The 18,316-nt window shown below is 45.7% G+C and overlaps 1 protein-coding gene across 1 annotated transcript in view; it reads left to right on the forward strand.

Annotated features, from left to right (window-relative positions):
• Positions 1 to 14,574: 14,574 nt before the first annotated feature.
• The window catches only part of LOC137560784 (uncharacterized), a 32,680-nt gene continuing 28,938 nt past the window's right edge, over positions 14,575 to 18,316 (forward strand). Inside the window, exon 1 of the mRNA XM_068271929.1 lies at positions 14,575 to 14,864. Within this exon, the coding sequence (XP_068128030.1) occupies positions 14,810 to 14,864 (55 nt within the window). The 5' untranslated portion in view covers positions 14,575 to 14,809. The remainder of the gene's footprint in view (positions 14,865 to 18,316) is intronic.

Here is an 18,316-nt window from a genome sequence, read left to right on the forward strand (position 1 = left end):
CACTCTGTCCATCTCTGATGGAGCAGAACTGGCTCTGCAGACTCCTCCAGCATCACTACAGTACACAGCACTTGGGTAGAGAGGTGGGGGAGGCACTGCTGCACACTGATTAAGGACCGTCTACAAATCTTTGTCTACAAAACTGTGTATGATTCCTTATCAGCGGCTGAGCAGATGCAGTCATTAGAACAATTGTACAGAGAGCAGAAAGCTTTTTCTCTCAGTGCCCTTAGTTGTCAGTCTCTCAGGACAGGGAAAAGACAACTCCCCCCCCCATGGGGTCCCCAGGAAGGGTCTATTGTTATTCCCCTCCTTATAAATGTATTTAGGAAAAATAGCCATTGTACTGAATCTTAAATGATGGAAACCAGTGGCGTAGCTAAGGAGCTCTGGGCCCCAGTGCAAGTTTTACATTGGGCCCCCCAATGCACTCTATACATAACAATAGATATGGAGCACCAAAACCTGCCAAGGACAACCACAGTGTCAGAGGAGCAAGAAGGGGGTGGGGGACAGTTTGGTAAAGGACTCCCGAGGTGACATGTGACATGATGAGATAGACATGTGTCTGTACAGTGCCTAGCACACAAATCACTAGGCTGTGTTCCTTTTTTTTTTCTTTCTCTGCCTGAAAGAGTTAAACATCAGGTATGCAAGTGACTGTTTCTATTTGGTTTGGACCGGGTCAGGACTGGGTCAGACTATAGCATAACCCTCCCTGATAAGTAATCACAGCCATAAAACACTTTCCTGTCAGTAAACGGCTACCTGGAGCAGGAAAGAGATAAAGAGGGTCAATAATTCATAGATTTGAGCTCTGATATGCTTCAATGAAAGTGTCATTGAGCTGAGACAATGCAACAGTAAAAACTTAATAACTACATTTAAATATAAAAGACACCTGTGGGATATTATTATTATTATTATTTAGTATTTATATAGCGCCGACATATTACGCAGCGCTGAACAGTGTATATATATATATCTTGTCACTAACTGTCCCTCAAAGGAGCTCACAATCTAATCCCTACCATTGCCATATGTCTATATTATATGGTGTAAGTACTGTAGTCTAGGGCCAATTTTTAGGGGGAGCCAATTAACTTATCTGTATGTTTTTGGAATGTGGGAGGAAACCAGAGTGCCTGGAGGAAACCCACGCAGACACGGAGAGAACCTAAAAACTCTTTGCAGATAGTGCCCTGGCTGGGACTCGAACCAGGGATCCATCGCTGCAAGGCAAGAGAGCTAACCACTACGCCACCGTGCTGCCCTGATATCTTAAAATGTTATTTTTAGGAGGAGGAGGATAAATACAATTGTTTTTCTCATCAGTTTATTTTCACCTCGGATGTCCTTTAATGATTGCTACTTCTATTCAAAGCATCTACAGGAGTGATTATTACCAGCACAGGAGCAATAGAGAGCTGATACTGCAGGTGAGGGAGTTCTCCTCGGGGCCCCTCTGGCCCAAGGACCACGGTGCAGCTGCAACCTCTGCACTCCCTGTTGCTATGCTCCTGATGGAGAAGCAGCATCAGCAGAATATAGCAGAATGCAGTAAAGTATTCAGGATACACACTTTTATAGTCATTTTCCTGGTTTCAGCATCGGAAATACTTCCTAAGGCTGTATCTTTCTGCGTGTTGGTATCTAACCCCGCCCTCCCAATGATGATTAGCCTAGGCTGGTTAGCAATGCTCAATTCTCCCCCCTTTCCCCTCCACTCCAAGGCACTCTCCCAGACAGGTATATTTTGTACTGGCTTCAGAACTCTCAGTAACCAAACATTCCGCAGAGATCACCTGACGGGACACTAAAGATTTTGCCACCTGTGATAAACGTTATAATGTAAATCAGGGAGAGAAAAGATTTTACAATGGGCAAACGATCACTAAATAATTTATAAATTAATATTGTAAAAAATTATTCATTACGTTTTTTTCACTACAGGTCCTCTTTAAGGACATGACAACAAGCATGGAAATTTTCAGCCTCCCTGATTAACCAGTGGAGCCACTTTGGCATTTCTTTGTGGGCATCGCTATACTGTATATTTCTCTTTGTTCCAGTGCAAGTCTAAAATAGATTACTTCTTATAGGCAACAGACAGAAAGAGTCACTACTTGGAATTGGGGTGTGAACAGTTGGGGGACCCAACCAAAATGTTGCTGGGGGGGTCAGTTAGGCCCCCAGCAACAGAAATAGATATAAAGCCTCATATACACATCCAATTATTATTGCCAGACAGGGACCAGGACTCGATCCCTCAGACACCAGCTCGTGGCCGCGGCTGTACAGACACGCTGGAGGGCGGGTTGATGGAACGGCACACAACAAAGCGTGAAGGGCTGGGGTGAATGGAAAGCACAATGTACTTGGGGGCAGAGCTGGATCATCCACAGGGCAATCCTAGGCAGTTGCCTAGGGCCTGGGGAGAGTCTAGGGGCCTGGTGGATGCTAGTCCAAACCAAATCTTACTGAAAAAGCCAGGGTATCATCAGAGGTGGGCAAAAACTGCTGTCTTGCCTGGGCCTCCATTACATCTTAATACATTTCTGCATGGGGGGTCAGTCAGGTGTTGCTAATCCTTAGCTGACATCGGGGGACACCTGCAGGGCCGTTTCTTGGGCAGTGCGGGTGGGGCGACCGCCCTGGGCGCAGAACGGCAAGTAGAAGAAGGGAGGTGCAGGCAGAAGGACATAACTGCTAGGCGGTAGGAAGCCGGTTACGTGCGGTGCAGCCCAATGGAAGAAGAAAGAACACCAGCACGATCACCTTCCGTGACTCCTCCTGGGCGTTCTGCAGCTGCCTGCGTTCGACGTCAAGTCATCACCACTGCGTGATGACACATGATGTCCTGTAGTGGTACTGCAGGCTGTCAGTGCACGGCGCCCATGGAAGATTATGACTGTGCCTAAAGAATATGGGTTCGCGAGACCGGGGAGGGGGGGGGACTCGGGGCGCAATTTTTACACCCTCGTACGGTTGGACTGGGCCAGCGGGAGCTCAGGATTTTCCCCGGTAGGCCTTTCAATTACACTTAAATCACGTGACGTCAGTGTCCCCGGGGCCCCGAGCACTGCAGGTGGGGGCACAGCGCAAGAAGGAGGAGCTGCGGCGGGCACAGAGCAGCGGGCAGGGGGGGCAGTCTCCCCCCCCCCCCATCTAGGGGTCCCCCTTTCCACGCTACCCTCTCCAGACCAGAATGTACCACAGCGGCAGCGAGCGGGGAACAACTTATCACTTCCTGGTTCCAGCTCTGCGTGCCGCTGCTCTGGTCTGGTCTTCTCTGCTGTCCAATCACGCTCTCACTATACTTCCTGTGAGAGCATGAGAGGGTGGTCGGGACCCAGGCTGAAACTTTCCTGGTGGGCCCTTAGTGTCCCAGTCCGACCCTGCACCCTCGTCCTGGGTGCAATGTAGCCTAGAAACTGCCCTGGACACCTGTACATAAACTATTGGAAACCATCATGGATTTTGAATAGTGGCTTTGAGTGCCTTTGAAACCTTGGTAGATCTCCTGGCCTCAGTGAATTTTAAAGTAGCTCGCGAGCCGAAAAAGTTTGGGCCGCCCTGCTTTAAGCCATAGACCCTGAACAAGCATGCAAGTCAGAGGTCCATGACAAATCCGACAAGATTAGCTGCATGCTTGTTTCAGATGTGTTATTTAGACCCTACTGACCAGAAAGATCAGCAGGGCTGCCAGGCAACTGATATTGTTTACAAGGAAACAAATATGGCAGCCACCATATCCCTCTCACTTCAGGTGTCCTTTACCATAAATAGTATTCTATGACATATAGACAAACGGGCAGCAAAACCATAATCCAGATCTCTTACTACAAGTCTGTGACACAACCACAAGAAATATACACAGTTGCCACTATTTCAAAGCACTTTCTATTGACACAATAGCTAGTGGCACACTCCGCCTAAAGAGAAGGAACCTGACACAGCAGCCTCAGTGTTGTAGTGTTTACAGTTACATTACATCTCAGTTACTGTAAACATGGAAGTGCAGCTGAACCCAGGATCACTGCAGACAAAAGCTACTTCTAAGCTCCCCTTTCTAAATATGGCTTTACACATATCTTTTGTTTACCTGGCTACACTTCTTTCTCTTCACTAGTTATTCATATTTTTTTTCTTTACTGCTCTCTTTGAGAATCTGCAGGGCCGGATTTGTACTCTGTACCGCCCCAGGCCACTGTCACTAGCTGCCCCCCCCTTCAGTATAGGTAGCCAGATGACCCCTCCCACCTTCCCTCTAGTATAGGTAGCCAAATGACCCCTCCCCTTTTCCCTCCAGTATAGGTAGCCAGATGACCCCTCCCACCTTCCCTCTAGTATAGGTAGCCAGATGACCCCTCCCCCTTTTCCCTCCAGTATAGGTAGCCAGATGACTCCCTTAATCCCTCCTTTTCCCACTCCTTCCCCCCCCCCATTTCAGTATGGGTAGCCAGCTCACCTTCATACTGCAGCAGCCAACAGTGTCACTCTTTTCTCAGCTAGTATCTAGTGCTGAAGCTTCCTCTTCCCTAGAGTGACCAGATTTTTGTAGGCTCAACCTGGGACGGGGGGAATTGTGTTGAAAAACAGGGGGTAAATTGTTGTCTGCAGCGCGCGTGAAAAATGGGCGTGGTCATGACATTCTATGGGCGGAGCTAACGTAATGATGCAACAGCGAGGCATAAGAAAGCAGTGTTTACGCCGTGATGTGGTCAAACGTGGATTCACATCATAGGTGTGCAGAACCTGTGTGATGCTATTTAATAGTATGCCATAACCCCAAAGCAGCAAACACAGCCAACTATGACCATTAAATAATAAATGCAGCAACAGTTACCCCAGACACCACAAAATAAACGCAATGGGCAACATTTCAGCACAAAATAAACACATTGCGGGCAACATTTCAGCACAAAATAATCGCATTGCGGGCAACATGTCAGCATAAAATAAACGCAATGGGGGCAAACATGTCAGTACAAAATAAACGCAATGGGGGCAAACATGTCAGTACAAAATGAACGCACTGCGGGCAAACATGTCAGTACAAAATAAACGCACTGCGGGCAAACATGTCAGTACAAAATAAACGCACTGCGGGCAAACATGTCAGTACAAGATAAACGCACTGCGGGCAAACATGTCAGTACAAGATAAACGCACTGCGGGCAAACATGTCAGTACAAGATAAACGCACTGCGGGCAAACATGTCAGTACAAGATAAACGCACTGCGGGCAAACATGTCAGTACAAGATAAACGCACTGCGGGCAAACATGTCAGTACAAGATAAACGCAATGCGGGCAAACATGTCAGTACAAGATAAACGCACTGCGGGCAAACATGTCAGTACAAGATAAACGCACTGCGGGCAAACATGTCAGTACAAGATAAACGCACTGCGGGCAAACATGTCAGTACAAGATAAACGCACTGTGGGCAAACATGTCAGTACAAGATAAACGCACTGCGGGCAAACATGTCAGTACAAGATAAACGCACTGCGGGCAAACATGTCAGTACAAAATACACGCAATGCGGCCAAACATGTCAGTACAAGATAAACACACTGCGGGCAAACATGTCAGTACAAAATACACGCAATGCAGCCAAACATGTCAGTACAAGATAAATGCACTGCGGCCAAACATGTCAGTACAAGATAAATGCACTGCGGGCAAACATGTCAGTACAAAATGAACACAATGTGGGCAAACACTTCACCTGCAAGAAAAAGCATTTACTCACCTGGCAGAAGACGTCCCCTCACGCAGCCGGCCTCTGGTGCCTCAGGTGCAGCTCCCCCTGGCCTGGACGATCTTCAATCTCCCGCTCAGCCTCTCACAGGCAGAGCAGGGCTACGGCAAGATGGCGTCCGGAGGCGGAGCCCTGTACTGGAGACAAATAGTCTCCAATACAGGGCTCCGCCTCCGGACGCCATCTTCCCGTAGCCCTGCTCTGCCTGTGCCTGCCGGAGGAGAACATTGCAGGCTGGAGCGGGGCTGCGGGGAATGAACTAGCGCAGCGTCTAGTAGACACTGCGGCTAGTTCATTGTACGGTGGCCAGAGTCCCGAGGCCGGGACGTCCCGCTGCTAAAAGCGGGACGTTTCCCGGGACCTCATGCAGCCTGGGACAGCGCTCCCCGAAGGCGGGACGTGTCCCGGGTAAAGCGGGACGTATGGTCACCGTATCTTCCCCTCTGTCTCCATTGCCGCCCGCCACAATGCAGATGTGCACAGAGAACATGGTGGCCACTGCACAGGCCACTGGTAGCAGAGTACCATGGTCAGGCGCTGGCCTGATCTCCCTGCATTGCAGCATTTTCAAGCTTGCACATGCTGCATAAGTTCAGCCTGCTGCTTTGGTGCCCTTGCTCCTGTGGTGCCCTAGGCCATGGCCTAGGTGGCTTTGGCCTAAATCCGGCCCTGAGTATCTGTGAAATCCACCGCACTGCTGGACTATTTGACCTTGCTATAGCCTTCTGATGTAAACCACAAAAGATAAGGACATTGGGTCGACCAAGAATCAGCGTAACACTGCAATGTCTGGATTTATGCATTAGCGTGCCATTTTTTTTACACATAATTCCTTTGGCTTTTAGGCAAAGTGCTTTATTTTTTTTCATGTTGAAGTTGCACAACTGTTTACGAGCGTAAAAATGTAATGCAAAAATGTTTACTTTAACTACCGTAATGAAAAATTACAATATAATAGGAGTAACACAAACAAGTAGCTAGTTAAGCATTACTTGTATAACTAGCATTAAATACTTTAACTAGAATTAAAATGTAGCATTTTTTTTCCTCTCGTGCCCTAATCATGCTCAGCTGAAGAGAAAGTGTAATTTGCATGCCAGAATTCTTAGCCTTTACAGTGAAGAAGAAAAGGGAGAATACAGCTTAGGCTTGGGATTGTACATGCACATTTATCTCACATTACATGTTAGTTCTGGTACCCTTTAGCTTACAAAAGCAATCATTTACAAGGCCTAACCCACTGTTCTGCAGTGAAGCATTATGGGTACTGTTTTTTTTGCATGGTTCTTGGTGACACTGGTGTTGTACATGAGGAAGTATAAAATTGTTTTATGTAAATATTCAACTAGAAAAAGCATACCTCTCACCTGAGACAGTTGTTACATTTTTAGTATTTTTATACTTATAATAATGTTGAGCTATTTATGGAGTTGATATTTAGGACTCTGAATGCTCCTTGTGGATAAATAAAGGGCTTGTGTTTTGAATATGTCCTTAGCACAGCCTGTAATTACTTTTTGTGTGTTTCTTACGGACGTGTTGGAAGTGATGACTTATAATTAAGTTCTGTTTTAGGAAGACAGAGTTTGCAGTGCCTTCAATACTGGATTATTAAACTGGAATTAAAATGCATAATAAAACATAAAGATGGTATAAAGAACCATAGCCAGGAAATATACGATAATTAAATTGTACTTTGTTGATCTCAGTATGCAAACTAAGAACACTTAAAGGGGCACTATGACCAAAAACTGTAAAATGTAAAATACATGTGATGTGTACGCAAATGCATCAGATATTCATTTGTCCAGAGTAGAATGCACTGTAAATGGCTTACTGTCACTTACCGTATCTATTCAATCCCTCTCTGATGAGATTCTGATCTAATGGTGGCCACTAATGATACAATTTGCTGAGTGACCGATTACAAACGATTCTTCATATGAACGATCGTAAAAGATTGTTTGGGACCACTAAAGGACAAAAATCTCCTAACCAATACAATCAAATTAATGAAATCGATCTGATTTTCGGTTCAATCCCATCAATCTGATCGAATTGCATAGGAGATTTTTGTCCATTGTCTCAAACAATCATTTACGATTATTCATAATTACGATCATTCTGCAAATTGTATCATTAGTGGCCACCTTCAGAGGGATCGCTCTTTTGGACACATCTGGTGCCCATCTATTAGAATATGGGCACCGTAAGTTAAAGCTGAAGTCACATTATAAAAAAAAGAAAAGATATATACAGTATACTTGCCTCAGTAGGGCGAAGCCTGCCTGTGGAGGGTCCAGGGGATTTTCTGGTCTTCCAAAGCCCCTCAATTCTTGGGCTGTGGCCCTCTGAAGATATTTAGAATCAGAATCAGTTTATTTGCCGAGTACGACAGACACCGAGAACGGAATTTTTTATGGTACACACGGCATGGAAAGCTGTTATACAGATAAAAGATATTTAGACGCAGCTTCGGGTATAGAATAGAGGAAAAAAACAAGAGTTAGCGACATAACTTAACAGTGGAAAGATTACAACATAATGAGCATATCTAAAAAGACTACAGCATGATTTGGGCAGCAGTGCAGACTATGGGGTTTTTGTGAGGGCGTTCGCTCAAGTTCAGCAGGTGGACAGCTTGGAGAAAGAAAGTGTTCAGATGTCTGCAGGTCTTGGTTGGTATGGATCTGTAGCGGCGACCTGATGGCAGACGGTCAAAGTAGCGACTGCCAGGGTAGGTGTATTCAACAATATTGTTGAATACAATATTGTTGTGCTTCCCTTCATGTATGCCTGCGCAGCGCGGCGCGCTTGTACGCGGCGAGGAGCACAGCGAGGAAGAAGAAGAGCGTCTCGTTCAGCTGCAGACCCCTTTTGCAATCTTGTCATTAAAGCAAAACTGACGCTAGAAAACAAAAAAGTCAAAAATGTACTTATGGCCAAGGAAGGCTCTGGGTTCTATAGAGCCTCCCCTGTCCACTCTCAGTGTCCTGGTTCAAGCGCTGTGTCTCCCCACATGTATGGCCTGAACAGTATCATGGACCCTTTCGTGCACAGAGCCCATAATGGCTATCATTCATACAGCATTTCCGCATGCGGAAATGATTAAAACAGCTGACTTCCCCGCACACGTAGCAAAATCTGCATTCATAAAGGCTCCTTCCGCATGAAAAGCTGACATTACCGAGCAGAGCGATAAATCACCGCCTTGTGCGGTGATTGTTGTAAAAAAATGTAGCAAAATGTTAATTCATAAAGATCACCGCAAACGGTGTGAGGTCGGGAAGTACCGCTCCCTCTGATGTGGCGATACCAATGTAAGTGATTGGAGACACACAGACCTCCCAGGCAGCTGCAGCAGAGCGGAACACGGAGAAATGTATCAATTCGGCAGCTTACTGTGATTCCGCAAGCCTACCGCCTGCCTACCGCCAGCCTAATTCGGGGAATCTCCGCACTGCTACCGCAACTGGCAACATTTTTATGAATGCGCAGCCAGAAGTCTAAAACACCGACAGCTGTGTTTTCCCACACTGATTCTCTTTACCGACAACAGGTTTATGAATGATAGCCAATGGAGAGGAAGGGGATTACGGCATGCAGTGGAGGGGTCAGAGACATCAGGCAGCATCTGGTGCATCCGGAGGCTTTCCTCCGACTGACGTAAGTAGGAAACTTTAAAAAAGAAATAAAGCTTCAGGTTTATGTTAAAATATGAGCAGATAAAGAAATTACAACTAAGTGATATTAGAGATGATTATAACAGACAGTATCATGCGCTGCATGATTTCAGGAAGAGCAAAAACAAAATACAGTAACAGCCAAACTAAAAATCCAACTTCTCATTACAGTTCCATACCTTCCAACACTAATAATGGAGTTTCCTGCCTGTTTCTGTACAATAATAATGACCTATTGTGTTCTGGAGAAAACCTTTCTAGTGGCCCAGTGGGACCGAATTCCTAGCAACATCCATAGGCCTGCTGGTAAATGTTTCCAAAATATCTACATAACATACAGATTGGGCTTTAGATACAGGAGGCCACGGAGGAATAGTACTACACGCATTCTAGATTCAAGCGCTTTATTGCCATTGTGTAACACAACTAAATTACTTTTCATGACAGCCCTACTGTGCATATAGGGGACATACTTTGGTGCCGGGGCACGTGCCCCGGATCTGTTCTGGGGTTCCCAGGATGTCTCCCAGGCAGATTCAGCTGAGGCACCTCAATGGTGGGCATGCTGGAAGCTGTGGTGCATCAATTGTGGGGTATGCTGGGTGCTGTAGTACCTCTATGTGGGCATACTGGGTGTTGTGGTGCCACGCTAGGCACTGTGATGCCTTTATGGGGGCATGCAGGGAAATGTGGTTCTTCCATGGGGGCATGCTGGGAGTTGGGGTGCCTCAATGGAAGCATGGGAGCGGCAGGCCTCCTTTGACTGCTGTTAAGTTCATGAAAATTTGTCTCGACCCATGACCACACCCACATTATGGTACATGGCCACACTCATTTTCCCAGCTACAGTGCCCAAAAGTGCCCTGGATCGCTTAGGATCCTAGCAACAGCCCTATTTTATTTGGAAATATAGGTGTAATTTTTCAGTTTTTTTTTTTCCCTGTTAGTTATATAATTACTAGCGCTTACATAATAAAAGGACAGTAATATACCCTCATGACATACATATTTGACCCGAAGGCAACTATATCTGTTTTTTTTTTTTTTTTTTTTTTACAAGTGTTGTGCTTTGGAAGTGAAGGGATTCATTATATTGATTTTTAATAATCCATGTATTGTGTGTTTTTACTTTTTGGCCACTAGATTGCGCTGCAAATGCTATCCTTTTTTAACAGGAAGTGTTCGCTTTTTTTTTTTTTAACATTCAAGATTTTTTTTACTACTTCCTGTATAATGAATGGACATGCCCCATGCATTGCGATCGGTTAGGGGAACGGTTTTTCCCGTACCCCAATCACGGATCTCTGTGACCCGAGGGTACGAGCATCAAGGAAGGGGGTGTGGTGCGTGTGCACGGCGGTGGTGGGGGAAAGCGACGCATTCAAATGTCAAGGCTCCTGCAGGACGTTACAATGCGGCGGCTTGTCCGCAAGTGGTTAAGATATCATTTTCGATCAGATAATTCGGATTGAGAGAAAAAAATGCATTTAATCAATGCACAGCAATAACAGATCAAAAATACTCATTGGATCTAAATCAGTTGCAACCGTATATATATGCCAAAGTAGATCACCAAATTTGTTTAGAAAACTTCTTGAATTTTGTTGCATAAATGTTGTTTTGTTAATGACGTATTGTATTATTCTTACAAGAAATGCAGTTTATTATCCCTGCTAACATTGCCCCCATCGCTCTCAGCTTCTGCTGACTACCACCCCCATCTTCTTTGTTCCTTTATTCCTGTCCTCCTTTCTCCTATGAATTCTCATTTAAAATCTCTACCAATCTACTGGTCATTATTTCCTCCAGTGCAGCTGTCGCCTTCCAGTCCTCATTAATATTCAGCCTCACCCTATTATATTGGCTGCAGCTAAGGGGACAGCCCAGTTCTCATAAACTCAAACCCTTTCTTCCCACCCCAACTTCTCATCCACCTATTTAACCTCCTGAGCCATCACTCTTTTCATCAGCACTGTGCGCCAGTTGGGAATACTGCCCTGGAGAGCCTAGAGCAGAGCTGTATTATCCACATGGCCAGGGGCATAACTAGAAATCACTGCCCCCCCCCCCTTTCTGCACAGGTAAACTGAGAACAGACAGCAGTTAAGCACTGCAGGCATTTTCTCTATCAATGACATTAGCCTCTGTGATAAAATGTGCATTTCACACATACAGACACACATGGGCTTAATTTACAAAGGCGTGATAACTCATATAACGGTCGCACTAGCGTTTTGCATGCGGTATAACGCACGTAACCGTTTTTGCGCATAATCGCAGATTTTCACTCGCAATCGTGAATTTTTCACGTGCAGATGCGTATTTTCGTGATTGCGTGCGAAAACCGTTACGCGCATTATAGCGCGTGCAAAACGCTAGCGCGACAGTGATATGAGTTATTACGACTTTGTGAATCAAGCCCATGGTGTGCAGAAAACGTATACAGAACAGCCTCAGCTTATTACACTCACTCTGTCCATCACAGATGGAGCAGAACTGGCTCTGCAGACCTCTCTAGCATCAATACAGCACTTGGGGGAGGGGTAGAGAGGTTGTGGGCTGGACGTTGTACAGAAGAGTCTGCTGCACACTGAATAGGGAATGTCTACAAATCTACAAATCTTTGTCTATGAAACTTTGTATGATTTGTTATCAGTGGCTGAGCAGGTGCAGTCATTGGAACAATTGTGCAGAGATTAGAAAGCTTTTTTTCTCTGTGCCCAGACTCCTCAAGCATCACTACAGGGCACAGCACTTGGGGAGGGGTAGAACAACGATGTACACAAGACCTAGTTGAACACTGAATAGGGACTGTCTACAAATCTTTCTTTGCGAAACTTTGTATGATTCCTTATCAGTGGCTGAGCAGATGCAGTCATTAGAACAATTATGCAGAGAGCAGAAAGTTTTTTTCTCTCCTTGCCCTTATTTGTCTGTGCCCCCTGTGGCTGCTGGGCCCCCCTGCGGCTGCATCCCTTGCAGGGTCTATTGTTACGCCCCTCTACATGGCAATTCTAGGCACTTGTCTAGGGCTGGGAGAGAGTGTAGGAGCCGGTGATAGCCCGCACCAAATCGTACTAAAAAACCCAGGTGACCATCAGCAGTGGACAAGAACAGCTATCGTGCCTAGAGCCCCATTTAATTCTAATCCATTTCTGGCCAAGGGGCAGTTACAGTAAAAATCCACTTTTGTCTTAAAATTGGAAAAACCATAAATCGATGCTGCACATCAAGCCTTTTTGTAATTTATTATTTTAACAGATTATCTTTCTATTCCAATTTGCAGACCGCTAGGAATTTCCAGAACTGACACCAAGGTAAAATTGCAACCACGGCAACAGTAATCTGTTTGGAGTACAGACTGTCCATAAACGGCACTTTAATAAATGTGTAAGGGCCTGTACACACTGCTGCGCTTGCGCTGCGATTTTTAAATCATGAAGCCTTCATGAGAATAGAAAAAACGCATCGCACCAGTCTGTACAGGTCTTCACAACTTTCATGATTTTTCAAAAGACCTTGCGATTAAAAAACGCATGCGATTTTGAAAGTGCAGCGTAAGCGCAGCAGTGTGTACAGACCCTTAAAGTGCCCATTAAGGGAACAATTTAACGGACGATTGACCTTCTGATTGATCAGATCGTATAGTGTTGATTATGTCAATCGACCACAAACAATTGATTTGTCGATCTTTTCAAGTGTTTCTTAGATTGATTCCATTTTTAATTATTGGACTGGTTAAATTTTTTTATCTTGTTTATGAACCCGATCAATCGTTTCCTTCTGATAACAATTATTATATAGGAAGGTCGATCATTCACTAAAATTGTATCATTAATGGGAACCTTTAGGTGCATACAGCAGCAATCGGTACTCTTTTTCAACAACTATGCAAATCCACTGAGTAGTAACAAAGTAAGCAAACAGCAATAAAGTTGCAGTGTTCCTGCCTCCAGCCTGTAGGTGTCACTGCTACATTATTCAAATGTTTTGTGCATTGCAATCTCTGGCTGTGTGTATTGATCCTAGCCTGCACTACTGATGGCTGTCGTCATAACTCTGTTTAGTAAAGTACTGTTCATGATTTGCTTTATTGATAACAGTATATACCACATGATTCTGTAACTCCTTGCAGCAGAACTGAGTGAATTGATTTTTTTTTCGCCAGAAGTGGACTTTTCCTTTATGTTTATCTCCTAGTAACCTGACGCCGGTCTAATTACCTATATAATTATTCAACTTGCCTTTGTTCCAAAGTAATGTCATCTGTGTGAAAATCACAATTTCCCTAAGTTATAATAGAATTAATGCTGCATTGGTATGCTATATCATGTTCAGCTGTACAGTAAAATCACCAGTCTGCTTCTCAGAAATCGGAATCAATGCTCCTGTCTCATCCAGATAAGATCTATGTTCCGTTTGCTGTACAGACAGTCTTATCTTCTCCTCTCAGTCGCTAAAAGAAAAATCTCCTGCACAGCCTGGAGAGCTGATTGCCGCAAGCTTCCTTTTGCAAAATCATGTGATAAGGCTCCAGGACAAAGCGAAAGTAAGTTTCATTAATCCTTTCAGGCACTTTAAAAAACACACGCACGCACGCGCACGCACGCACGCACGCACGCACGCACGCACGCACGCACGCACGCACGCACGCACGCACGCACGCACGCACGCACGCACGCACGCACGCACGCACACACACACACACACACACACACACACACACACACACACACACACACACTAATATTAAGTCAGATCTGTTGGAGCTGATCTATTGGCTTTTGATTCTGTTACATTTATCCGATGATCGATTATTCACATTTAGTATTCACCTTTTATACAGGGGATATTTAGCTATATGAATAAATATATAGTCTGTCCAGAGCTTATTTTTACATCACAGGTTTACGTCTTGCGAAGTTTTACTTTTTCTTTACACATTTTTTTCATCAGATCAGCTATGTTAGCAGTTGTTTGGTGAGTTCCATCCTTTGTCTCATAGTTCTGTGTAGACTGATGCCGGCCTGGTCTCAGATCCATTGTGTGATTCGGGAGGTGAGGATGGGAAGAGGGAGGAGGAGAGGGGATATGGCCTGATTAACATTCTCCGCTCACAGACACTCTGCAGCTGGCTGACAAAGGAGGCGATCCTTCTAACTTTCTCCTCTGTGTACCACTTCTGCACTTTTCTGGAGTGTTCATTTCCCTTCAGTGCACACTGACACTGCTGCTCCCCCCCTCCTTCCCGAATGGGAATGGACACCCCATCCTCCTGACTAGGGAGACCCTTCCTCCAGCCTGAGCACATCGCTTCTCTGCCTCACTGTGAGATCTCACCTCTCCGACCAGGATAATGGGGATCTATCATCTGTGCCTGTTGTCTGTGGCCTTCTACGCTCTTCTTCAGGGTAAGTGCCAGCTTTTATTACAATTATGGGATTGCAGAACCAGCCATATATGGGCAGCACAGTGGCGTAGTGGTCAGTGCTCTTGCCTCGCAGTGTTGGGTCCCCCGGTTCGAATACCAGCCAAGGTGCTATCTGCACTGAGTTTGTATGTTCTCCCTGTGTTTGCATGGGTTTCCTCTGGGCACTCCGGGTTCCCCACACATCTCAAAACCATACAAGACAAGTTAATTAGCTTCCCCCTAAATTGGCCCTAGACTACATATAGTACATCATACATAGACTTAGGGCCGGTTCTAGTAACAGTGGGGCACCGGGGCAGAATAAATTCGGGGCCCCCCAACAGACACCCCCGACCAAAAAGCGTCATTAGGGGCCCTTTGTTGCGGCCAAATTTCCCTCCTGGGCCCCTGAGTTTGCTGCTGACCCCCACCTCCCGACTTAACTGTGCTCCCTAGGACCTCTGCAGTGTCTATGTCAGTGTAGTGTCTCACCTGCCCGCCAGCACAGATAAGACGCTACTCTGCCAAATACTCTGCAGAGTCCCTGGGGAGCAACAGTTAAGATGGGGGAGGGACACCTTCGGGGCCCCTACAGGGTCTGGGGCCCTGGGGCAATTGTCCATTTTTTTCCTATGGTAACGCTTGCCCTGCATAGACTATGGTAGGGATTAGATTGTGAGTCCCTCTGAGGGACAGTTAAGTGATAAGACAATATACTCTGTACAGCACTGCTGAAAATGTCAGCACTATATAAATAATACCTACCGTAGATTTTAGTATTTATATAGTGCCGACGTCTTTCGCAGTGCTGTACATTGTATATTATCAATATCAGTATATTGTCTTGTCACTTAAAGCTGAAAAATAAAAAGATTTTATACATACCTGGGGCCTCCTCCATCCCCATCCGCCTGGATCGCTCCCACGCCGCCGTCCTCCGCTGCCCGCAGCTACGAGAACTGGGTCCTGTCACTGACGTCATCGGAGTCAGCCTGCGCAGGAGAAGTGCGCCCTCTACGTATCTTTCCAGCAGCACTTCTCTTACGCTAGACTGGCTCCGACTGACGGAAGTGCGGGGACCCGGTTCTCGTAGTTCTGGGTAGCAGTGGACGGCGGGTGAGGCATTTTTTGGATTGCGGATGCGTTTCTGCCTCAATGTTAAGTATAGGAAAAACGCAAACCGCTCTGAAAAACGGCACTTCAGAGCGGTTTTCCAGGCGTTTTTGTTACAGAAGCTGTTCAGTAACAGCTTTACTGTAACAATATATGAAATCTACTATACTGAAATCCGCTGCAGCAATCCGCAAAACGCTAGCAAAACGCCTCATAAAAATAAAAAAAAGCGTTTAAAAATCTGCTAGCGTTTTGCGGATCTGCTAGCGGGTTTTGGTGTGCACCAGCCCTCACAGTAGGTAGTAGAAATCTGACAGAAGTTTCAGACTAGTCCATCTCTTCATAGGGGATTCTCAGTTAGGCTTTTATTCTTTATAAAGATATTCCCTAAAAAGGATTTAAACAATGATGCTGGCCAGCTTCCCTGCTCCCTACACAGTTTCTTGGCAGTTGGACAGAGCAACTGACATTCACTAAGTGCTTCTGAAAATAAATATATCCTTGAGAATCCCCTATAAAGAGATGGACTAGTCCAAAACCTGTCACTTCTGTCAGATTTCTACAACCTACTGTAAGTGACAGCAACATAGGAGAAAAGTAATTTATGGCTCATTTTACTCTGGAAAAAATTACTTCTTATTTGTTTATGTTTGCACATATTTTAGATTTTACAGTTTTTCGCTGTAGTGCCCCTTTAAGTTATCTGTACGTTTTTGAGATGTGGGATGGCTATGAGTTCAATGGCATTTCCGGTATCCCTTTTTGACAGCCTCTCCAACGGGGAGGAGGGGTTTACAAATAGAAATGTGATTTTGGGTCACAGTTTATGTAGAGATTATACAATAATGTGGATTTGTCCAGCTATATCTCAACATTTCTTCAGGGGAACCTGGGAATTATGGGTAGGGAAATTATTATTAGTGAAAGCCACTAAATGCATAACTCTAGTAGGGGGATAATGTTATGACCATACCGTGGAAGGAGCTAAGTGTCAGCCAAGCTCATAATGGACAGAGAGAGGGATCTGGCGGCTGCCATACGTGTTTCATTTTAAACAATGCCAGTTGCCTGGAAGTCCTGGCTGTAGTAGTGTTTTGAATCACACACCAGAAACAAGCATGTCAGATTTTAGTCAGAAACATGTAATCTGCTGCATGCTTGTTTAGGGTAGATGACTAAAAGGATTAGAAGCAGAGGATCAGCAGAAGAGCCAGGCAACTGGTATTGTTTAAAATAAATATGTCAACTTTATATCTCTCTCACTTAACCACTTGAGGACTGCAGGGCTAAACCCCCCTAGTGACCAGGCCATTTTTAGCAAAATTGGCCACTGCAGCTTTAAGGCCAAGCTGCAGGGCCACACAACTCAGCACACAAGTGATTTCCCCCCCCCCCTTTTCTCCCCACCAACAGAGCTCTCTGTTGGTGGGATCTGATCGCTCCCCCCATGTTTATTTTTCTTTAAATAAATATTATTGTTTTGTTTTTTTTTCTAAAAAACCCTGTTTCTTTAAATGTATTCCCTCCCTCCCCACAGCCGGCCAATTATGGCGATCGGCTGTCATAGGCTTCTGCCTATGAGAGCCGATCGCTCTCTTGTCCCCCAGGGGGACAGCCGTGTCACACGGCTGTCCCCAGTGCAGCGCTGCACCAAGTAAATAGACGGTGTGATCGCCATCTAACAGTCTCCCGAGCGGCAATAGCCGCTCGGAGACTGAAGGCGGGGCAGAGCACCTCCCTCCGTGCATGCGCGCGCGATTTCATGCAAAATAGAGCCCCAGGACTTTACGCCAATTGGCGTTAGGCGGTCCTGGGGCTGCCGCCGTGGCCACGCCTACTGGCGTGACGCGGGCGGCAGAAGGTTAAGGTGTGCTTTAAGGCTAAAATGACCCAAAAGTAGAGCCACAGATCCAGTGATGAGCTGTAAATGAGTCAGTGTGGGTGTGGGTGTGTCCCATAGGTTTTTGCTACACCCCCTCGGGTTGCCGTCGGTCCACACATGTGCGGCGTAACGCACTGCGCCCCGTCGCTTACACTTTGTGCGTCGCCCATAGACTTCCAATACCCCCAAGCACTGTGCATTAAGCACGGTGCTTGCAGTAATGCTCTACTGCCATTTAGGTTGCATCATCAATGAGCGGTAATATTACCGTGCACTGCATGGCAATGTAACCATTACTTACACACTGAAGTACCGCGAGATACGCTAGTAGCATGACCCGCGGCACTCCAGTGGGGTGACCATAACGTGTGCGTTACCGTAGTAGCGGTCATGCTACTAATATTACCGCTCGTTGATGAATCAACCAACTTGCGTAAGCTCGGATACATTGGGCCTTT

Source organism: Hyperolius riggenbachi, chromosome 1 (genome assembly GCF_040937935.1).
Source record: "Hyperolius riggenbachi isolate aHypRig1 chromosome 1, aHypRig1.pri, whole genome shotgun sequence".
Classification (NCBI taxonomy): domain Eukaryota; kingdom Metazoa; phylum Chordata; class Amphibia; order Anura; family Hyperoliidae; genus Hyperolius; species Hyperolius riggenbachi.